The 24,719-nt window shown below is 35.3% G+C and overlaps 1 protein-coding gene across 33 annotated transcripts in view; it reads right to left on the reverse strand.

The window, feature by feature from the left end:
- Positions 1-24,719, reverse strand: part of ADGRL3 (adhesion G protein-coupled receptor L3) — an 847,777-nt gene that overhangs the window by 91,417 nt on the left and 731,641 nt on the right. For all 33 annotated transcript variants that reach the window (XM_086704954.1, XM_086704959.1, XM_086704957.1 and 30 more), the window contains 2 exons: positions 8,591-8,800; positions 5,265-5,485 (listed from right to left, as the gene is read on the reverse strand). In XM_086704954.1, the coding sequence (XP_086561080.1) occupies positions 5,265-5,485; positions 8,591-8,800 (431 nt within the window). The remainder of the gene's footprint in view (positions 1-5,264; positions 5,486-8,590; positions 8,801-24,719) is intronic.

Consider the following 24,719-nt stretch of genomic DNA (forward strand, 5'->3'; position numbering starts at 1 on the left):
GTTCAAGCCCAGTGTCAGGTTCTGTGCTGACAGCTTGGAGCCTAGAACCGGCTTAATAATATTATAATCTAGTATTTAAAAAATATCAAGGGGCTCAGTTGGTTAAGCGTCCAACTTCGGCTCAGGTCACGATCTCACAGCTCATGAGTTCAAGCCCAGTGTCAGGTTCTGTGCTGACAGCTTGGAGCCTAGAACCGGCTTCAAATTCCGTGTCTCTGGCTCTCTCTGCCCCTCCCCCACTCATGGTCTGTCTCTCTCAAAAATAAATAAACATTGAAAAACAATTTAAAAAAATCAATACTCACTTTTCTACCCAAATGATTACATGGGTTGAATAATGAAATGAAAATAAAAAACAGGGGGTGGGGGTTTTTAACCAGCACAGGGGAGACTACCTCTTTTAGAGTTGTTCTTAAACTATTGAGCTAGGGAGACAAATGTAAGACTTAATAGATGATTTATAATAATTTTCAGATCATAAAATTTGATTACAATTATTTTTAAGACCTTGGTTATGCTTCTAGTACTCAATGATGTTCTGATTCACTATAAATGTTTATGACCTAATTGACATATTTCGGAAACCCCTTACAAATACTCCAGCCCATGTTTTAAATCTTGGACTATTCTTTGGGCTTTACTCGGTTCCAAGCCCTCCCTCCTCCTGGAACCTGCTCCCAATCCTTTTCCCATCTACCCATCATGTTAACCACTCCTTTCTCTTATATTATTTGATTGTGAGGAAAGTGGTATAAACTATAAATGTGATTTTCTCTTTAAAGAAAATTTAACTGTTAAAATGGTTTGCATTTTTTTGGTAATATTGAGGTAATTAAAATTTACATGAACTAATTAGTTTCAGGTCATAAAATAAAAGTATCTAGCACAAAAATTCCAAATCAGCCCTGTTTAAATTATCGTTAAGTCAATGCCAGCCTTTATTGTCTGACAGTATCATTTATTGGATGACGTCACTGAATGTGCATACGGATAAGAGTATAAGAGAGACTAAGAGAAGAAACAACAACAGAGATAAAATTGAATAAATGCCCATTGTTAACAGTACAATTTAGAATGTAGTCCACCAGCTGAGAGTTACTTATTTTTTTAAATGACTATACTGATCTTCTAAACTCATTTTTTGAATGTCCAATTATTGTGACTAAATATAATTCTAAGTACATTCTCGAGAATACTGTCAGCACAGATAAAAAGATTTCACTAAACCATATCAGAAAATAATAATAAAATTATCTTACAAGCATTGTAAATTGATGGCAAACTAAGCAACTTCTCAAAAACAAATTATGTGTGTTTTGTGTGTATGTGTTTAGTAATCAACAACCCTAACAACATTTCATAGAAAACCACATCATAACGCATCAGCCAGATGAAATATGATAGTTACCACTATCTGCATCAAAATAACATTTATTTAACCTACAAAAGTAATTTTATCTCTGATTTTATCTCCCATTAATATGCTTCTCTACTTTTTAGAAATGTAAGCAATTATTACTACTACTATTATTATTATTATTATTATTATTAAAGTTTTCAGAGATAAAATCTCATTGGCAGTATAGTAAAATATAAGTACATTAAGAGGAGAGAAAAGGGAAAAAGGTTTATTATTATTTGGATTACTATAATATATATTCAATGGTTTTATTCTAGATGTACTCTGAGTGGTTGAAACTGAGGAGTAAAAACTTAATAATGATAACAAAGTTCCAATAATAAGTGAAATAGATTTCCTAGACATAAAAATTCAATGTATTGAGCTTAATAAGAATTTACAGAAAGTGGCTGATAATATGTTCTGAATTCTGGCTAATTCCAATTTATTTAAGACTGGATTTGTATTAAAAAAAAGTCAACGTAGCATATAAGAAGGGGCCGCTGGTAAACAGACAAACAAAAGGAACAGTGCAATTGAGATAGTAGATTTACACAAAAAAGAGAGGAGATGAACAGGGAGTCAGGAATGCCATCCAAAGTCAAATAAAAGCAATGAACAATAGTAACAGAAACTGGAACAACAAAGACAGATTTGATAATAAGGAACAAGATATATAATTCTATACATAGAAATCCTTCGAGTTGTGTAAAAATTCATTGCTTAGATTTTTCTTTGAGAAGATATCTTGATTAAACACCTGATAGAAAACATGATCTGTTCATTTAAGCTTCTCATGTAAATACAAATGACTGAATAATGTTTCTTTCTCCACACCTGCTTCTTCAATGGGCAAAATAGACACTGGGTTGGATGAATTCCCAATCGGTAGAAGTTAAACATTTTTTTCCCATGTATTCTGAAGGTCTCTCTGTGGACAATGTATTTAAGATGCACAAAAGAGCCACCAAATGCTCTATGCCTGCCTATGATAGAATTTTAAGCAATTTTCCTTATTCTCCTCTCTCCCTCTTTCATCTATCCTTCCTTTTCTCTATATCTGCTTTGTTGCTCTTTGTGTTGGGAAAAATCATAATTGTGGAACCGAACTATTATCAAGGCTTATTTTAAATCAGTGCCTGGGAAGTAAATTAGCCTCTATTCCCACACAGTAATAATGTCAGTAAATGAGAGCTTCCAGTTATGGTGCAGGAAATTAAAGCAATGATGGCCAAAGATTGAACAGTCACAAGAGACTTACATATTATTGATTCTAAGAAAAGATAGATTCCTACTATCCAGAAAATGACATCTGTCTCAGAATAAATGACTAAAACACAAAGCAAGCAAGTCTGAGTTAGTTTAGTAACAGGAAAATTTGGAAATATCTAAAAAGAAAAAAATAAATAAAATAAAAGCAAATCAGGAACTGCAAGAGAGTACTGCAGTGAAATTATTGAAAAGAATATTCGAATGCTATAAGGTCACAAATAATTACATATCATTCAATTTAATATCTGAGAGGGGATGTACATTAATTAAAGTATAAAATCCGATGACCTAAGTGTAGTGACTGCTAGAGAGTTCCTTTTTAAGTTGATGAAAACGTTGTAAAATTAGACGGTGGTGATGGGTGTATAACTGTGAATGTACTAAAATCTACTGAAGCATACACTTTGAAAGAGTGAATTTTATGGTATGTGGATTATATCAATAAAGGTGTTATTAAAAACAACAACAACAACAACAACAAACTTTTGATTTAACCCCCCCACCCCTAAGAGGTCTTTAGAGGCAAACATTTTTAATGTCTTTAATCCTAATTTGTTCTACAGTGGTCACTGGGATCCACAAAATGAACTCAGACTTGACCACAATTCATAAAGGTCAGATTAAGAAATTATTATTGTTGTATTTAGACAAATGGCCTCATATAGCCTTCACCGCACTCCGGGCGGGGGAGGAGGGGGGGACAATCAACAGAAGTGAGACAGTCTTCTTTCAATCACAGTGTTCGTGCCTCGGAACAGACATGTATTCCACTTTAACTGTGCTCCCAGTAACACTTCTGCTTGTCTTCTCTCCTTATGAATTCTCTCTTCTGGGAAGTGAGCTGCTTTATTGCCAGCATATTCAGGCTGCTGATTGCTGGTGGCAAGTCATGAAATTTGGCTTATTAACTTCTGTACAAATTGATGTTATCTAACCTCATCTGAGCCTTCACTACTGCTTGGAAATCTTATTAATGTCTAATTGGCTCCTTAACACATTTTCCATAGTGCTCATTTCAAGGCTTTTCAAATCTCCTGTCCTCTCCAAATGACCTCACCTATTCACTCAGCTGAAGTCAGGTTCTTCTGCTTGATGGAAAAGTTCTTCCACTTCGAAATTTATCTTATCTTTTCTTTCCTTCATACTCATCTCAGAAGAGAGGGGTCATTTTACTCTTCCCAAAACATCCTAGTTTAGTGGAAATAAATCTGACCTGTTTTATCACACATATCTGCCACTAACTAGCTCTAGCATCATGGGCCAGACAATTAATTAACTGATCTTTGATTTTTTTTTCATCTGTAAAATTAATGTCTTGGACCACGTGAATTCCAATGCCACTTTCATTATTAAATAAGGTTTTCCTAATCTTATGTACAATCTTATGCCTTTCTATCCCCCAGGACCTTTCCTTTTCATTCAGCCTCTCTCTATATTAAATACAAATGAAGCATAAGATATTTTCTATTAGTCTCCTCCTATCAACTTGATTCTTCCCACCCTAGACATTCTTCGGACTTTATTTTTAAAAATTCTTCTTCACTACTGTTATCATGAGTTAATCCTTTCATTATTTCTCAAACTTTTTCAGGGTGCAGGTAATACTTGAAAACTCTACTATCTTGCTATTGACTTCTCTCTTTGAATCTTCCAATTTGGTTTCTGCTTCCAGCACTAGCAAAATAATTGTTGCAAAGGACAAATCATTTTTCCTCAGTGCTTATCCTACTTGAATTATCTTTGATATAGAACACTACAGATGGTGTTCTGAAACACCATCCTGAAACTGCCTTCTCATTTTCCTCATGATTCTCTTTCAAGGCTCTGGTCACCTCTCGCCTTTCTCTATTTTTATTTTCCCGCCTCAATCTATGTCCTAAATGTGGGTATTCATCAGAGATCTATCTTGGTCTTCTTTCTAATGTTTTTCTATTGAAACTTTCATTCATGCTCAGGGTTCCAACTGTTATATTGATGTGGATTACAAAAATATTTTTCACTGAATTCCTTTCCAGTATGTTGGACATCTCTACATGTATGTCTCACCAATTTGAACGCACACTGAAACCAAAATTCATCTCTATGACCCAATACTCACCTAGGGAAAAAAAAAGGGAAAAATACAAGCTGCCCCTGTTCCTATTGTCTCTCTTTCTGTTAATGATATAAATTTATTTCCAGTAACTAGAACTGACAGGTAAGGAAGAACAGAAGCCATTAATATCAGGGACTACACTGTCCTCTGAATACACAGTTTCTGACATAGCTAGTTCTACATTTGACAAATGTCTCAATGCTCTGAAAGATATTAAAAATCATCTTCTTATAATTACTCAAGGGTATGATGTAGTTGTGGGACAATTAAGTTCTTTTCTAACAGAATCATACTGAATCTCAAGGTTTTTCCTCTTTCTACCTCATAACAAAAGTATACTCATGAATTGAATTACTCCCATTTGCTTCTCCAGTTCAAATACCTATTGCTATGAGGTGATATAAAGACCTTAGCTTCCAAGAAAATACAAGGCATTTATTTCAACTAGATTTCAAAAGAGAAAAGAAAAAAGAAAAAGGAAAGAAAACATAAACTCACACTTTATCTGTTCCATAACTCCTGTAGTCTACCGCCGCGGACACAGCCACTATGAGCGCAGGCATCCCATAGCCAACCAGGTAAAAGTATTTCCTCCGTGAATGCTCACTCTCAAAAACCTCCACCAGCATGATATAGAGTTGCACTCCCTCCAGGAACATCCAGGTGAAGGCCGCCAAGAAGAAGAAATGTAGTAGGGCAGCAAAAACTGCACAGGCAATCTAGGAAAGAGAACAAATGATTTGAATGACAACCAAACGAAATATCACCAACTACCATAACATCAAAACAAATATTTATCAGGGCGCCTGGGTGGCTCAGTCAGTTAAACGTCTGATTCTTGATTTCGGCTCAGGTCATGATCTCATGGTTTGTGAGTTTGAGCTCCGCATTGGGCTCTGTGCTGATGGCATGGAGCCTGCTTGGGATCCTGTCTCTCTCTCTCTCTCTCTCTCTCTCTCTCTCTCTCTCTCTCTCAAAGTGAATAAAAATAAACTTAAAAAAAATTTTATCAAGACTGCGGTAATACAATAGGTCTGTCAAAAAATAACCTAAATAAGACTCTTAAATTTCAGATATTAAAACCTAATTAAGTATAACCTACCTTTCAAAACTATATTTAACATTCTACTAATAATGTCTTACAGATGACAGCATAGTATTATAAGGAAAAATTATAAAATTTAGGAAAAAGTTCTAATAAGAGCCTAGTTATTGATAATTATTTCTGAGATTAAAGTTTTAAAAATATAACTATGAATTATTTTTCTTGGCCTTAATCATGGGTGTTCTAACATATTAAATTCTTCAATTGTAAATGAAAGAGAAACATTAAAACCAAGGAGAATAAAAGCTCTTAAAATTCAAAACGAGGGGCGCCTGGATGGCTCAGTTGGTTAAGCATCTGACTCAGTCTCAGCTCAGGTCACCATCTCCTAGTTCCTAGGTTGCAACCCTGCAGCGGGCTCTGTGCTGATGGCATGGGGCCTGCTTGGGATTCTCTCTCTCCCTCTCTCTCTGCTCCTCCCCTGCTCATGCTTGCTGTCTCTCTCAAAATAAATAACGATTAAAAAATAAAAATAAAATAATTATAGTATTTTGTGATGGGATCACCAATTCATTATTATTATTTGCTTATTTCTTCCCTGCTTGATTTCAGAAAGGATTTAAGGTGGCATTGGGAAGTTCATACTAAAAAGTATAAAAGTAGGTTTAAAATAAAATAAAATAGAAGGCTCCAGAGTACTTTCTTTCCCTCTATTTCTTCCTTTCTTTTTCTTTCTTTCTGTCTTTCTTTCTTTCTGTCTTTCTTTCTTTCTTTCTTTCTTTCTTTCTTTCCTTCCTTCCTTCCTTCCTTCCTTCCTTCCTTCCTTCCTTCTTTTTTTTTTTTTTTGTTATCATAAAAAATGTTGGCCTAGAAGACAGCCAGCCCCTACTTTGGCATATTCTCTAAGGCACTACGAGTTTCAGCTGACCATATATTCATTTTCTTATGTGAGTTCTGGAATTCTCACTCCTTGGGGAAGCAGCAGTCTTTATTTTTAATTTAAGAAATTCTAGTTAAAAATCTATAGCTCCTACTAGAAAAAGGCAACAAATTTATAGAAATCATCAGATTATTACAGATTCAATGATAAGTATGATCCTTGAGACAGAGACAAAGGCCAAGTCAGTTTCACCAAGTAAGAGAGATGGCGATGAGGATGTCTCACGTCACCAGGCTAGAGACAAAGCTGAGCCTACTCACCGTAGAAAAGGCAGGAAGAGGACACTTATCCAGCAACAAGAAGAAAGACAAGTTGGGCTAAGATGCACTCTACTCAACTTTTTCATATCAATCTTTGTTCTCTAGGCTACTTGTCAGAAGTTAGTTTGTGCAGCACACAACGTGTGGTGAAGTTTGTCATACCATATGTACATTAGGAAACAAAAGTATGAATAAGGTTTCTAAATGAAAAGAAATCACACAGCATTTGAATTGCAGGTTAACAAGAGAATGAAATGATTTCTTCTTGGAAATAGCACAGTTTTCCATTTCTTGCTTTTTAGAGTTAGAACCTCAACTATTAATTTTTGTTATCAGAAGACTTAACTCTTTTGGGAAAGCAATGTGCACTTTGATTGCTTATTCATATGTATGCATTTATGGGAAAAGCTGTCACATTTGTATATGATAACCAATTAAAAGTAAAATCACCATAATTGTACCCTTTACAGCCATTAATCATGAATGTGTAATCACAAACATGAATCCAACTGCATTTTTATTGTAAAGTACTCCATACTTATGGACACATACCAGAGAACAGCATTAAGGGAATGAATTATTTATTATGCCTACACATCTCTAAAAAAATGGAAGTTTTTTTTCTCAATTGCAGTTTAGTCATGAAGCAAACGTGCGCTATGTGCATGAATCCTAAGTAAATAGAACGGGCCTCACAAAAAGTATAAGCAGGCATAGAGTCTGTTGAATAATTAGATACTATCTGTTATTCACGTTTTCTGTTTGGTTTCACCCCAAACAGTTGGCTGGTGCAGTTCGTTTCCCCCTTTTACTTTTCCTACTTCTTTCCTTCCTCTCTTTCATTTTCTGATGACTGAACATAGTAGTAAAGTACAAAGCTGGCATTAAAGATGTAAAAACAGAACTTGCACAAATGTGTGTCAAACAAAATTTGGGAAGAGTTTATAAATTCTAAAAATGACCTACGGTTTAAACTATTTTCCAAATAGGTCAATTAAAAAAACTCATTTTATACATGATGTTTTTAATATGATATAAACTGATTTTTTTTTTTTAAGTATATGATGGGGGCACCTAGCTGGCTCAGTCAGGAAAGCATACAACTCTTATCAGGGTTGTGGGATGGAGCCCCACACTGGGTGTAAAGATTACTAAAATAAATAAATAAATAAACTTAAAAAAAAGAGTATGTGATAAACTTTCAAAAATAACAATTGTATCTATCAGGAGAGATATTCTTCAATTCCCCACATGATTTTATTTAACATTCATCAATATTCTGCTCTGATAAAAACAAAATGAAACAAACACCCACACATACAAACTAATGAGGAGATACAGTTCCTTAGAATTGCAAGGTTACGAACAGAATTTCTCAAGAAATGCACATTCATACATCCCTAACATTCACTGCCTCTTTACAACAATGGGGTATGAAAAAGGGAAACTGAGTAAGATCTGAAAATTAACAATTATCTTAGACAACTAGAAGAGAGGATACTTTCAAACAAGAATATTTTGGATATTAGAAAGCTGGAGATGGAGACATTTTTTCCTAACATCAGTGGAAGCTGCTTACTGGTTGGTCCGTTCGGTTGATCCCAATCAGGAAGAGCAGTTCAGCTACAAAAAGGCTGATGCAGAGGTTCTTGTGGATGGTGTTACGGTCACTCTGGAGCCCACGGAAAAAGCAAAATGTGAAGATGCAAATCAGGAGACAAACAAGGGACAGCAAAATTCCAACCCACGTGATCACATCCAGAAGAAGGTCATGGACCGCATCACTGTGCTGGAAATACAACAGAAAAGCCATAAGTTGCACTTATGCATAACAGATTGTGAAGTCTTATGAGGGCCTGGATTCATGAAGCATGATTATCATAATACGCTAAATATCCTATGCACACACAATGAATAAGATAACTTAATTGTTCAGGTTTTCTAGTCCACAGGTAAAAGATTTTATATTTTCTGAGGTTTAAATCAGTTTGCTATTCAGGGATGTCAGTAGTGTTTGTACCTTTCTTGATTAAATATGCTTTTAGGATGCAAATGGTTGAAGCAACCTAACTTAATTCTGGCCTAAGATTTCAGGGAAAATTTTATTTTTTCAACTCATATCACTTTTTTAGGTTAATTCTTTGACAACTCCCACTAGGGAATACTCTATTTAAAAAATTAAGCTATATGCTTAAGGAAGTGGTGTCTCAACTGAAATGCTTTTTCAATCACCAAGGGATTTTTTAATAAAAAAATACAATTCCTCTGTTCTGTAGGTTCTTTATTAAAATTTCCAAGGTTGAGTTCATAAAAGTATGTATTTTTATAAAGATTCCCAGTTAATTCTGATGAACAGCCACATATGCGCACCATTTATTTAGTGGAAGATCTAAAAGAGTGAGGATATACACTGGATTTATATTCATATTGAATGGCTTAAGGAGATCAGGAAGTTTGATCCTTGAAGGGTTTGCATGAATAGAGCCTGTTATACATAGATGGAAAATAAGCATTCAGTATTATTATACCCCATAGCAGCATAAAACAGATAGAGCTAAGAAAAAGAAAAAGCTCATAAAAGCTTCTGTACTAAAACTGCAATTTTTTTTTTTTTTGGTTCTGTTAAAATAATCTTGAGAGTTCCATACCATCCATGTTCCTTGTTCTTTGTACTATCTCATTTCTGTCCTTGTTCCAAGATTCCAGACTCTATTCCTTCCCTATGGTAGATTGACTCTACCCAAAACACTTCTGTGAAGCATTAGAATATATAGTGGCCCAACACAGCAGCATGCCAAGGTATTGGAGCAGAGTTCAGAAATTGTCCATGACCGTCAATGCCTCTTTTCTTCACAGGTTTCTGGAAAAGCCCTGAAGACCTAACTTCCATAAGTAGGACTTCTCCTCAAAAACCTAACATTAGATTTTTTAAAAATGTAAGTGGCAAAGGGATCTGTATGATGCCATTCATACAAAATTTTAAAGGACAAAAAAAACAGTGACTTCGATTTTTATGGATATGTGCATAAGCAGTGCAAGTGTAATATGAGGATGGGAAATTTTTTAGTTAAAAACAAAGAAATGCATTTCTAATTGACATCTTTTTCCACTGTGTAGATCATACACGTTGCTTGTTATTTTAGGATGGAGGTTACTACATTTGGTTGTCTTCCACACTGTTAACTCACTTTCAAAATACATAAATATCCAGGTTTTCCAGTGTTACTTGTGTCTATTCAAACTTCATACTTTTAGGTTTTTTACAAACGTCATACAAAGATTATTCTGAATATGAAAATTCTTACAAGTGAGTCCCTATGCTGTAACCTAAATCATAGCTCTTCTCAGATTGCCAGATGAGACTTCACAGTTATTTGATACAGAACTCTGCTAGCACACTGTCAATGAAACCATTTTGAAATATTCCTGCATAACTCTAGGTATATTTCTCGGAAGGAGCTGAAATCATGAAAAGAAAACTACATGAAATTTTGCTTTAACTGCTTTGTTCTCCAGGGGACACTACTAACATAGTGTTGGGTCTCAGATAGCTTAAATTACTTTTACTATTTGAATGTGGAGAGTGGTTAGTGCTACCCGGTTCCCTGAACAGAGGGCTATTTGCTCTCTTCTTTGACTCAAAGGAAAGATGCTGTGTTTGAGTATCAAGCACCAATGTTCAGCACAGCAGTCTCCTATAATGGGAAAGATGGCAGGTATAATACATTCTCAAATGTATCCTAAAGACCTAAAACACTAACAAGAGAGAGAGAGAGAGAGACAGAGAGAGAGAGAGAGACAGAGACAGAGAGAGAGAAAGAAAGAAGGAAAGAAAGAAGGAAAGAAAGAAAGAAAGAAAGAAAGAAAGAAAGAAAGAAAGAAAGAAAGAAAGAAAGAAAGAAAGAAAGAAAGAGAAACCAAAAAACTCCTGCCTTTGTCTGGGTAGTTGCATTATTAGAAATGTATTTACTTTTCTCAGTGCCTTCATAAGTCCATCAAAAACCCCATGCAGAGTTATTAAGAGAAGAATACCAGATGTCAAAACATCAGTAGAAAAAGTATATTACACTCAAAGACAGAACAAAAAAAGTCTAGTGATTAATTCACCTTTCAGGTATTAGTGTCTAGGTCAGAAATCATCAACACCAACCACCCTGTGCTTACTATACTGTGATAGTAGCGCCCTTCAGGATACAACTCACCACTTGAATTTTATAAATAAGATGAAAGGAAAAGAACAATGGATATTAAATGCCAATAAAAGCTGTAAGTATAGCCTTCTTTATCATAGCATACCATAACAGAACTTTCAGAAGGCCAAGCTATGAAAAAAGCCACATCCCCTTCAAGAGGATGGCCAATTGAATAAAACTCTTAGGCACGGTTAACACTATGATGATCGATCAAGTATTCTTATTTCCAAGGTTTGATGTTTGTGAGGCACTATATAACTCAATCACCTATAACTACTATACATAACATTATGTGCCTTGAAATCTTATTAATCTAATATCTTATTAATGTTTTAACCCAACATGTAGTACTACTAGGTTTGACAAATGAAAAATCCTTAATAAATATTTGTTTTTGAATGATGATGATAATCGCACTCTGCTTACACCAAATGCCTTAGAGCTGAATTACCTATATCAGTATAGGTTTAACATCCCTTTAATCTCCACTGAATGCTTAAAAAGGTTCCAAGTATTACATGTTAAAAACTGAGATCCTCATCATATCCTGTTTCTCCCTCCACCCTGCAAACAAACTTTTCTTCCCTCTGTTTTCCCATTTCAGTAAACAACAACAACAACATTCTTTGAGGTATTCTTGCCAAAAACTTATGAGTCACGTTGATTCCTCTCTTTCACATGCCACACTTTATCCACCAGGACATCTTGTGGGCTCTGCCTTCTAAAGCTGCTATATGCCCATCACTTCAACTACACCAAAGTGGTTGGAGCCATCCATTTTTTTAGTAGCCCCCTAACTGATCTCCCCACTTTGATCCTCACACCCCTTCCCTCTATATACAACAGGGAAGAGAGATTATTTTTAAATATAATTCAGATGATATGACTCATTGATGAAAGACATCCAATGTCTTCTATCTCAATGACAGTAAAAACCAGTCTTTCAAAGGTCTGCAAGGCACTATAACATCAGCATCTCCATGGCACCATTTCCCATTCTCCCCTTCATTCAGTTAATTCCACCGAGTTGTCCTGCTCCATTCTTTGAATATGTCAAAGACATTCCAGGCTCAGAATCTTTGCATTTGCTGTTCCCTTCGCCTGGAATGCTCTTCCAAAAGGCAGCTGCATGGCTTACTTGATACCCTCTTTCAGTCCCTCTTTCAAATGATACCTTCTCATAGTTTTTCTGAGTCACCATATCTGAAATTGCAACTACATTTTCCCCATTCTCTTTCTCTATTACTTTTCCTGCATTATTTTTCTCATCAGCACTTATCTACAGTATATATTTTGTTAATATTGCTTGTGTACTGTCTGTGTCTCCCTCTAGAAATTATACTCCAAGAGAATAAATTGTTTTATCTTTCTAATCACAATTGTATCCACAGGTATAACACAAAATTATATACCATACAGTGGATGCACAATTAATATGTTGATTGAATGACTCTCTAATTATCCCCATCTTCTAGAACGGATTTAAATTATAAACTAAAATTTGTATCATGCTGTCCATTGCACAATCTTTGGAACTCTTTGGTTTTTAAATCACACACTCTAAAATCTTAACTAAAAGATAAAGAAAATTAGAGCTGAAGAATGAGAAGGATGTTACACCATAATATTTTAAGATATGTTGAAATGTCAAAGTGTTACATTAATTACGACAATGGAGGCCAAACTATGCAGCGAAGCAAGAAGACTTCAGAAATAAGTCTTAGGGTCTAAAGGCATGGATTTAACCCTGCCACTCTAATTTCACAATTGTTACCTTGAACAAACTACTTAACCTTTTGAGTATCAAAAGCCCCATACACATAGAGATAAAATGAGGCTTTAGCATCTTGTGATAAGTAATTAAGATAATATATATGAAAGCAAGAAAGTCATTGTTTCTTATTTCCTTTTTTAATTTTTTTTAATGTTTATTTATTTTTGAGAGAGAGAGACAGAGAGTGAGCCAGGGAGGGGCAGAGAGAAAGGGAGACACAGAATCCAAAGCAGGCTCCAGGCTCCCAGCCATCAGCACAGAGCCTGATGTGGGGCTTGAACTCACAAACTGTGAGATCATGACCTGAGCTGAAGTAGGACGCCTAACCGACTGAGCCACCCAAGTGCCCCTCTTATTTCCTTTTTTAATTTGAAAACAGTCTGGATTATTTTCTTGTTTGACAGCAGCCTTCATTTAAATAATCAAAAGTCTGTATGAATGATAAGAGTTGGATCAGAAAAATAATAACTGTGACAAGAATAAATGTTAATGTTATTTTAACTAACATTAAACATTGGACACAAAACATTATTCCAACCAACTGATGAATTACCTAAGTTCACTTTGTAACATTGCCAGTTTATTTTATGTTAATTATATTTGTGCTATTGATGAATTAAGGTCACAAAGTGCCTGCATTATCCGAAGGAGGCAATTTTAACTTTAGAATCTGAATTCTACATACACTATTGCACAAATGTGTTTATAACTTTTACATAATATAACACAAAGGTGCTCAATTTCACCTTTATATTCTTCTTTAACCTATAACAAAAAGACAAAGTAGCAACGGGAGATATATACCTAATCCCCCCCCCCCAACCCAGAGTCTGACCATACATAGACTACTATAATCTGTTGCGAAGAATTCTTGAAAAACTCACAAAAAAATTTTTTAAGACAAAAAATCAAAAGATTCAAGGAGATTAACTTCTTAAGAGAAGATGGAGAGGTGTGAAAGGAAATCTTCAAGCAGAATGAGAGAATGATTCCCAGAATGATATTCCAGAAAGAAGATACTTTTGGAAAATGAAATGGTTCTATACTCTCTAGAAAGAAATTTTTATTAAAACAATATTTGTTTTTCAGGTTTTCTATGACATTTCTATTCATATTTGAAATGCCAAATATTTTGTCAAATCTACACAAAGTTTGTGATTTTCTGTTTTCTGTTTATCTCAGTGAATTTGCTTTGCCTATCACCATGGAGAGCTTAGAGAGTAACACAAATGTCACAAAAGGGTGAGTGTCAAATTTGGGGAAAAAAAATGCCCTAAACAATGATGTTTTGTGGAAGACACTCTGTCAATGTAAAATACTCAAAGATACAAACAGGTACATTTAATGAAACTAAATCCAAATTTATGGAAAAGGAAAATGTGACTTTCGTCTCATGATTTTAAATTAATTAATCTGAGTACACTAAGACCTTTGGTGGAAGTCTTGATGTTTTTAACTTTATTGTCCAAAAGGCAAGTCAACAAACAAGATGGAGAAATAGATTGTGAAATGTTTTTCATTTTAACTGCATAAGTGTTTCCAGATGGGACATGAACTATGTGAATTAATTTGTAAACCCTCCGGATGGTTTTTCTTTTATCATAATTTCAGAAAGTTATATTTTCTAGACACTACTTGAACAATCACTCCATATAATTATTAATTCTGGGCCAGTAATTATCAAGAACCTGTTTAACTTTCTGCATAATAATGTATCATTTAAATGTTCAGTCAGATTTGTTAAAGCATAATAATATGATTTTTTAAATTGCCTCTTAAACATTATCTCTTTTTGAAATATTTGGAACATAACTAAAATAAATTTTCTTTCTTTATTTTTTGCAAAAATATGAGCACTTGCTTTGCTATTAATGTATCACAAAAGCATAAGGCCAGTAAGGTTACAAAAGTCTATTTTCTGATGAATGTTGTGTAAACTGTGTGTAAATCAGTTCCTAGCATTGCTCTAACTCTTGGGAGACAGGTCATCACACACAGTTCACTCTGCAAATGCTTGCAAAAATAAAGGGTTCAATGCACTCAGGAAATTAGGATTTCCTTGTGGAAGAAGATGAAGGTCAAAGTTGAGTAAGACAGTGAGACGAACAACATAACCGCATTTAATATTTTCACAGTAAATTAACCAAAAAATCAGCAAAATTTTTCAGATTTGTATTACATTGAAAAAAAACAATTTAAATATTTTCAGGTGTTTACTGCTAAGAGAGAAATACTGGCACCTAAGAGCACACAAAAACATACATAACCAACTGTCCTTTGGATTCAACGGAACTTATTCAGCAAATCTTGGTTTCATAAGTGTAGCATAGCAGCCTCAAAGTTATTTGACATTTTCTTGCTTTGAATTAAAAAAAAATATTTAATTCACCATATTTGGTGAGCCAAATTTACAACCACCATAAAATAAGGAAACAGAAAAGAAGATAGTAGAAAATGTAGGAACTAAGTAAGTATCCTACTGGCGCTGCGTTAAACACAGTAATAGGTAAAAAGGGTAGATTAAAGTTGATGAACCAATAATAGATTAGTGATGAGTTAGAACTTTTCAAAGGCAATGAAATGATTGAGCAGTAAATAAGAAAGAAGATTTTATAAGTATCTGGGATGAGGGTAGGGAATGAAGCTAGGCAGACAGAAAATTCCATCCTTAGTGTTTCTAAGTAAAGTAAGGTGATGATGATGACGATAGCCAAAACATAACTTTTAAAATGTCATACTGTGTTAGAAGTGCATATTTGTTTTATTAGGATATGCAATCACATAAAACATTATGATGTGATATTATTATTATCTCCAAGTTATAGATGAAGGAACTGAAGCACAAAGAACAAGTAATTTACTCCAGATGATTCACCTAGTATGCAACAGAGAAAGGATTAGTGGTAGGGTAAGTAACTGTCGAGGTTTGCTTAGGACTATCCTAGCTTTATGTTTTCGAATGCTGGGAAAGATCCTTCATGAAAGGATCTCAGCCTTTAGAGATGCTTCAGAAGTTTGGGAGAAAATTATAAAATCTGTATGATAGTCTGGCTGAACACAGTCTGGAAGCTATACTATCTGCAGTGTCAAATTCATGTAGCATTGATTACCCATTTTCTTTAGCGACTCCTGCTGTTTTTCACCCTGACTCTTGATGTTGGCATCCGTTATTTGCACTTCCCAGTATCGGATCATCCAATGTTGCATCCCTCTGAGTGATAACAGCTTCACTGCTTGTGATCATGTCTTCCTCTTTGACTTTGGATTGATTTTGGTATGTATCCATTTGTATGTATCCATTGCTTTGTATGGATTGATTTGTATGGTGCTTTGTGCTACTTCAAGTCTTAACACTGTAAATATTGTGACCATGTTTCTAACAATTCATTACTGAAACTGAGAATGACCATAATATAGTAAGATGACAATACTAAAACAGGCCAAACAACTGTGCTATTTTAAAGACACATGGAAGAATTCATGAAACCATATTGGAGAAGTAAGCAAAGTAGAGCATTTCGTACAATATGCAGAAATAAATTTGGGACTACACATGAGAGAGAAGGTTGTATGAATGTGGATATGGAGGTTGAATCTCACAAGTTTAGGATGAGGCAGGAAAGTTTTTATAAAACCAAAAGTTTTTTTTTAATCTCCCCCCAAAAAAGACAGGAATGCTCAGTTGAAATGAACACTCATTGAATGCATTGGAGTATACCATAAGAATAAACATTCATTACTGTTTGTTCCCATTATTGTTTTGTTCCTGACTTGGAGATTGCACATTGCAGTGCTGTGAGAAAACAAAAGGGGAAATTTGGATAGCCAGTGTTTTGTCCCTTCATAGTGTAGAGCTGATTCTGTCAGATCTTAACCAATGACCATACTTTCTCTAGTATATCAGGTGACATATTGAATCATGGCAACAAAATACGTTTCCCCTAGCTCTTAGGTATTTTGATTTGAAACATGGGGTTTGAACTTTCTTTTTTTTTAATGTTTATTTTTGAGAGAGAGAGAGAGAGAGAGAGAGAGAGAACCTGTGTGAGAGGGGAGGGGCAGAGAGAAAAGAAGAGAGAAAAGTCCAAGAAGGCTCTGTGCTGACAAGCACAATGCAGGGCTTGAACTCCCTAATTGTGAGATCATGACCTGAGCCCAAATCAAGAGCGGGACACTTAACCCACTGAGCCACCCAGGTGTCCCAAAACATGGAGTTTGAAATCATTTCCTTGATTTCTATAAAAGTTTTAATGGAACTTCAGAAGACATAAAACAAAAGATTGTTGACACGTTGTCCAGGCACAAAATAGACTTTGCGCATCTATGTGCATATTCAATAGACAGTGCAAATGTAAATTTTGGAAAAGTCAATCCAGCCTATAAACTTCTTACCTACTAAATGTCCTGTATACCTTGTACACAAGGTAGCTATAAGGAGATGTGGTTTGCTTACTATGATAATGAAGTTTCATAATGGAACTTTTTGGTCATTTTTCAGTTCCCTCAAAATGGGCATAGGTGTTTTTTTTTTTTTTCCTTTTCTTCTTTTTTTTTAAATTTTCTAGAAAGGGAAGGAGACAGTCTCCTAAGACATGTACCTACAAGATGGATATCATTGCTGCTGGCCATAGAGAAGACGTGAGAATATTGGCCTTCTATAAAATCATATTTTCAAAGTGTGGGACAAGAAGAATGTCTTTCCCTAATTTCCCTAATGACATCCCCTAAGAATGTCTTATATGACAGATAAGAATGAAGAAAAAGGTTATAATAAAACAAATTTTTATGATGGTTCTCCAAAGCTACTGAACTCTGAAAAAGCTGTAAGGAACCGAGAAAAAGATAGACTGACTCCATTTGAGTTGCATGAATTTCTGTGTAGGTTAGGACAAAATCCCATACAGAGAAAACATTGGGGATTTAAGATTTTCCAAAAAAAAAAAAAAAGTCACCAGAAAGGGCAATCAAGTTAAACAGGACTTTCTCATTCCTTTATTAAAACCTTTATTATTATTTGGAAACCAATCTTGATTTCATAAAGTAAAGTCACCTCACTGCTTTAAAACCATTATCCTTGATAGTGTTTTACATTATTTAACAACCAGTGTGCTTGGAAGTGTTTAAAAATGATGAATATTTTGGACACAGAGATGAATTCACAGATGCAAAAGAACTGATTGACAAACAGCTGGTCTACCAAAAGAAGCTTCTAGATACAAAGTGGAAGGGCATATTTAGAGAGATGAGAACTAATTCCTACAAGTCTGAAAACCTATTAGGTAAAGATATTAAATAAAATCCTTTGTATTCTATGGTCAATATTTTTCTTGAAGGTTTTATTTTTAAGTAATCTCTACACCCAATGTGGGGCTTGAACTCATAACCCCAAGATCAAGAGTTTTATGCTCTATCAACTCAGTCAGGCACCCCTAGGCTCAACATTTCTGTTGAGAAGATATTTAGTTTGATGTCATCACATTGGATAAAACATAATACTAGGAATGTATGTAATATGGGCTTGGTAAGAGCAGAACCATAGGTCAAAGTGAATTTTACTTCTGACTTTATTCAATTTTAATTCTCAAAAAAAAAAAAGACAGAAAAAGAAAGAAACATGTCAGAGCTATTTCTATTAAATATGAGTAATCTCTCTCTCTCTCAAAAATAAATATAATTTTTTTAAGCGAGTGCCTGGGTGACTCAGACGGTTAACATCGACTTCAATTCAGGTCATGATCTCACGGTTTGTGGTTCTGAGCCCCGCGTCAGGCTCTGTGCTGTGTCTCCTCCTCTCTCTGCCCATCCCCACTCACACTCTGTATGTGTGTCTTTCTCTCTCAAAACTAAACATAAAAAAATTAAAAAAATATGAGTCATATCTGTTTAATTATGTACTAACTTTTTGAAGTCTCACACTTACATATCTTAAAAATACACAATAACATAGTCCCAAAATTTAAATATCCAATAAAATTCACAGTATCAGAGGACAGAAAGACACATATAAAAATGTTTTATAGTTTTTCACACTTATTAGCCCTACTATTGATTAGTGTTAAAAACTATTAATGTCATTATTCAGTAGCAATAACACAGATGTACATAATTACTCATTAAATATTAAGTATATTTTTGATCTGGTAGTGCTGTTTCCCAACGAGCTCTCCACAAAGTTGCTCACTCTGGTGGCCAACTACTCCATGCTCTTAACAACTTCACCAACAGTGGAGAGAACCACAGATCCTCTCCCATATTCCTTTTCTGACCAATTTTACTAAGTTCCTTAGAAATGGACAGGGCCAGGCTTTCAAAGGTAAAAACTTCCTTAAAATATCCTTTGAATGCAATGATTAAATCTAACAGTTTTATTAACACGGTTTGCCAGTGATTATTCAGCAAATTTCCTAATTCTCATACAAAATGGGTAATCTCTACTAAGATCGTTTCCATTAACACACACACACACACACACACACACACACACACACACACACACACAATTTTTGAAACTACATCTTAAAGGGGATAGATGATATGGAATATCATAGAGGAGCTGAAGAATAATGAAAGGAAACAATGGAATAGCCAGACTTGAATTACGCAGATATGTTCATTGTTATATATGTATCATTCTTCTCATCCAGTAATTTCCTTCTGCATGTAAGCAAAGATAAATTCACCACAATAAGAAAGAAAAGTTTTAAAATAGAAACAAATCAACTTAGGTTTAAAAGAGAAAGTAATTTTGCATAACTAGTTTATGAAAACCATACAGATAGAAACTACACCAAACCCTAAATATCTACTAAAATTTTGGTAGATTCAAGCTAAGAACATTCCTTGTATGCCTGCTATACTTCAGGTACTAAATAAAACAGAATGTAGATATAAACACTCAGATACACACACACGTGCACACCTCTTATTTTTACTCCATTATTCCATTTTCATTTGATTTTCTTAACTAAAGCAATTTCAGGAGAAAGAAAAACGGGATAGTAACTAGGCTTTCTTTTTTCCACTCTCATGAATAAATTTATTGCATTTTAAACAGAATAGGGGTCTTCCAGATAATAACCCTGGGGACAATTACCACACAGGCCTATAGACAATAACTTGAGCTAACATTAAATTTTACAAAATTAACATCTTAAAAGTTCTATGAACTGGTAGTTAAATCAGTAAGCAAGCGACCATAGAAAACCTTTAAATAGTAATGCTTACACTATAAGGATACATGTAGTAAACTGGCAATTCTTTGAATTGTCTATAACAAGTTAGGAAAAGTGGTTCAGTTCAGCCATATCTTTGTTCAAATGCTTTTCAAATCTCATTTATACAAGTAGACCTAGTTGCCTACCTTAGAAAGCTATATAAATAACTACTCTGGAAAACCTAGCCTAATTCCTCTGGAGTCCAATAGTTCTCTAGCTTTATCACTTTATTTACTACACACAATGGAATGAAATAGGCTAGGCAAAAAGAAGAACAATCGCTGAATAGTCTCAATGTTAGAAAAGAAAGTAAAATTTTGTGATCTGGAACAAATAGAATACAGTTAGTAAACACATCAACTAGTTCTAACGAAGAACAGTTTAAGCAATTGAGGATATTTTTAGGACATTAGAATGGAGAAGGTTTTTATGCTTAGTTTATTTGCTTGGTTGGTTGATTATACCTCCTTAAGCATGGGAAAATTGTGTAAGTAAAGTCATTATATTTAAAATAATTAAAAAAATAATTCTTTCAGTTAGTCAGTGCCAAAAATTGTTGCACGAATGAAGAGGAGACACAATCAATAAAAAAGATTATTTATTGATTGTATTAGTATTGATTTATAATTTCACTTAGATGGAATTTGGGAGTGCTGATAGTGCAGGAATTGACAATGTCCGTCTAACCAACACTCTGAAGGGCTGGAAAGTTATATGCAGTTATGATAATATCTTGCTGCAGATCTAGTATTGGCTATTTCATTGTAAAAAAAAGAATCTGTCACTTCAAAAATTGATGCAAAGCACTGGCCTACACTCTTCTCTTTTTTAGGGAAAACTTAGCTGTGCAGGGGTCTATAAAAATCATTATAATTTATTAGAAATAAAACTAAATATTTGGGTCTTGACAGCTAAGTATTCCCAGGCTCAAGAGCTCAAGGGTTTGGAGGTCAGGCAAGCATATAGTGAATTAAAAAATATTTTAAGTGGGGCATCTGGGTGTCTCAGTTGCCTAAGCGTCTGACTTTGGCACAGGTCATGGCCTCACAGTTCATGAGTTCAAGCCCCACATCAGACTCTCTGCTAGCTCTCTGCTGGCCCTCTGGCTGTCGGCATGGAGCCCACTTCGGATCCTCTGTCCCCCTCTCTCTCTGCCCTTCCCCTGCTGGTTCTCTCTCTCTCAATAAATAAATAAACTTATGGGGCGCCTGGGTGGCGCAGTTGGTTAAGTGTCCTACTTCAGCCAGGTCACGATCTCGCGGTCCGGGAGTTCGAGCCCCGCGTCGGGCTCTGGGCTGATGGCTCAGAGCCTGGAGCCTGTTTCCGATTCTGTGTCTCCCTCTCTCTCTGCCCCTCCCCCGTTCATGCTCTGTCTCTCTCTGTCCCAAAAATAAACGTTGAAAAAAAATTAAAAAAAATAATAAATAAACTTAAAAAACTTTTCAGTAAAGTTTATAATTCTCAACATGATTTTAATATTTTTTTATTCAATCCCTAAAATAATCCTGAGATAATGTTAGAAAAAATTACTAGTCTTATGTAACTGATTTAATAGTAGGAACAGGAAGTTCAAATGATTTGCCTGAGAACAAGAAGCAATTTCCTTTGAACGGGAATCATGACTCTAAGTCTCCTGATTTTTAATTCTCGTTCTAAGTTCTCTTCAGATTATAAAGTGGGCAAATAAATTATGATGATAATACCTATTGTGGTATTGTGAGCTAAATGAAACAATGCATGTAGACATTAGAGACATGATATCCATCCCTATCATTATAGGATATGGTGCCCTTTCTGAGAGGGGAAGTCCTCACCCAATCTCCAGCTTTGGAATCTCCATAAACTTTATTACTTATCTTTTTTTTATGTTTATTTATCTTGGGGGGGGGAGGGGCAGAGAGAGAGAGACACAGAATGTGAGGCAGGCTCCAGGCTCTGAACTGTCAACACAGAGCCTGATGTGGGGCTTGAACACACGAACTGTGAGACCATGTGGGACACTTAACAAACTGAGCCACCCAGGCACACCTTCATTACTTATTTCTTTTTTTTTTTTTTTTTAATTTTTTTTTTCAACGTTTATTTATTTTTGGGACAGAGAGAGACAGAGCATGAACGGGCGAGGGGCAGAGAGAGAGGGAGACACAGAATCGGAAACAGGCTCCAGGCTCTGAGCCATCAGCCCAGAGCCCGACGCGGGGCTCGAACTCACGGACCGCGAGATAGTGACCTGGCTGAAGTCAGACGCTCAACCGACTGCGCCACCCAGGCTCAGTTACTTATTTCTTATAAAATATTTCTCACTAGAACTGCAGATGAATCTCCAGTTCCTATTCTTAGTCAAGCTTATTTACTAAAGATGATAAAGAACCTAAAAATTGTAAGTATGAGGATCCACTCTGGGTATGAGAAGACCACAGGTCTCTTTTCTACTTAAAAATTCCACTACAACCCAGAACTAAAACAGAGAGAGCGTTATTAGTACTCTTAAAAATACAAATTTTACTGAAAAAATATACTTTAAAACCACAAAAACCTAGGCTCATTTCATGCTACTTCAACCCTGTCTCTCTCATTTTGCTTAAACAGTTATGTGCCTTCATCTAGAACATATTCCTTGACACTTCAAGGACAAGTTAAAGCTTGTTCTGATGTGTTTCCATAGCATTCTGTACCACAATGATAAGACACTTCTCACGAAATTCTGATTTTAGTGATTACTTATCTGTATCACTAATTAGACCATAAGCTTTGCCTCTCACAAAGACAATCATCAGCTACTTGAGAAACAAATAAAGGGTACAGTAAACACATTACAATTTTTAAAATGAGATTAATAAAATCAAGTTTTCAAATATATTTCAACAGATTCCTCTTAGTTAAAAAAAGTTCAATGTCCTATTCAATGTTCTAATAAGGGGCCTCTTGATGCAAGAGGAAGGATATATAGCATTGCCCACAGGGTTTTCTTGCCAAAAATGTTTAACCCAAATCTAATTATGAGAAAATAATCAGAAAGATTGAAATTGTGGAACATCCTACAGGACAAATGGCCTGGATTCTACGAAATGTTCTTTTCCTGAAAGACAAAAACAGGTAGGAAAACTTCTACATTAAATTTTTTTTTTTCAACGTTTTTTATTTATTTTGGGACAGAGAGAGACAGAGCATGAACGGGGGAGGGGCAGAGAGAGAGGGAGACACAGAATCGGAAACAGGCTCCAGGCTCTGAGCCATCAGCCCAGAGCCTGACGCGGGGCTCGAACTCACGGAGCGCGAGATCGGGACCTGGCTGAAGTCGGACGCTTAACCGACTGCGCCACCCAGGCGCCCCGAAAACTTCTACATTAAATAAGGCTAAATAGATGTGGCAATTAAAGGCAAAGTGTGATTCTTAATTGGGACCTACATGGAAAATCAAAGGCTATAAAGGACATTATTAGAAGTGTTGGAAAAAATTGTAATGGCTTCTGTACTAGAGGGTAGTACTTTATCAATGTTGAATTTCCTGTGTGCATTTATGGAACAGACAGAATGTCTGTGTTCTTAAAACATGTATGCTGGAAGACTTAGGAATTAAGTATTATAAAGTCAGTAATTTACTTTTGAAAAATTAAACAATACTGCTAAATATATATGCATACATACACATAAAAGTCAGAGTCAAATGTGGCAAAAATTTAAATGTAAATTCAGAAAAATGGTGTATAAATTTATTGTATATTTGTTGTTTATTGTATCATTCTTTCAACTTTTAAAAACCATTTATTTATTTATTTTGAGAGAGAAAGAGAGAGAAAGAGAGAGAGAGAGAGAGAATGAGGGAAGGAACAAACAGAGAGGGAAAGAGAGGAAATCCCAAGCAGGCTTCAGGCTCAGCACAGAGCCTGGTATAGGGCTCCATCCCACAAACCATGAGAAAACGACTGGGCTGAGATCAAGAGTCAGACATTTATCTGACTGAGCCACCCAAGTCCCCTTCAACTCTTTAATAAAAGTTCTATAAAAAGACTAGTGAAAAAAGTGATAGAAGAATTTTTAACAAGGGCACCTGAGTGGTTCAGTCTGTTAAGTGTCCAATTCTTGATCTTGGCTCAGGTAATGATCCGGGTTCCTGTGTTAGAGCCCCATGTTGGGCTCTGTGCTGATGGCATTCTCTCTCTCCCTCTCTGTCTGCCCCTCCCCCTCTTGTGTTCTTTCTCTCAAAATAAATAAACTTAAAGAAAAAAGACAGAAGAATTTTTAATGGTTTATTTTTCTTCAAATCCATAATTTCAGCTGTTCTCTCTCTATAAATAGCTAATTTTGTTTTTTTTATTTAAAAAATTTTTTTTAACGTTTATTTATTTTTGAGAAGAGAGAGACAGAGTATAAGTGGGGGAGGAGAGAGAAAGAGGGAGACACAGAATCCGAAACAGGCTCCAGGCTCCGAGCTGTCAGCACAGAGCCAGATGTGGGGCTGGAACTCACAGACCTTGAGATCATGACCCGAGCGGAAGTCGGACGCTTAACCGACTGAGCCACCCA

This window comes from Puma concolor, chromosome B1, assembly GCF_028749965.1.
Source record: "Puma concolor isolate L17-30 chromosome B1, mPumCon1.1.hap2, whole genome shotgun sequence".
Lineage (NCBI taxonomy): Eukaryota > Metazoa > Chordata > Mammalia > Carnivora > Felidae > Puma > Puma concolor.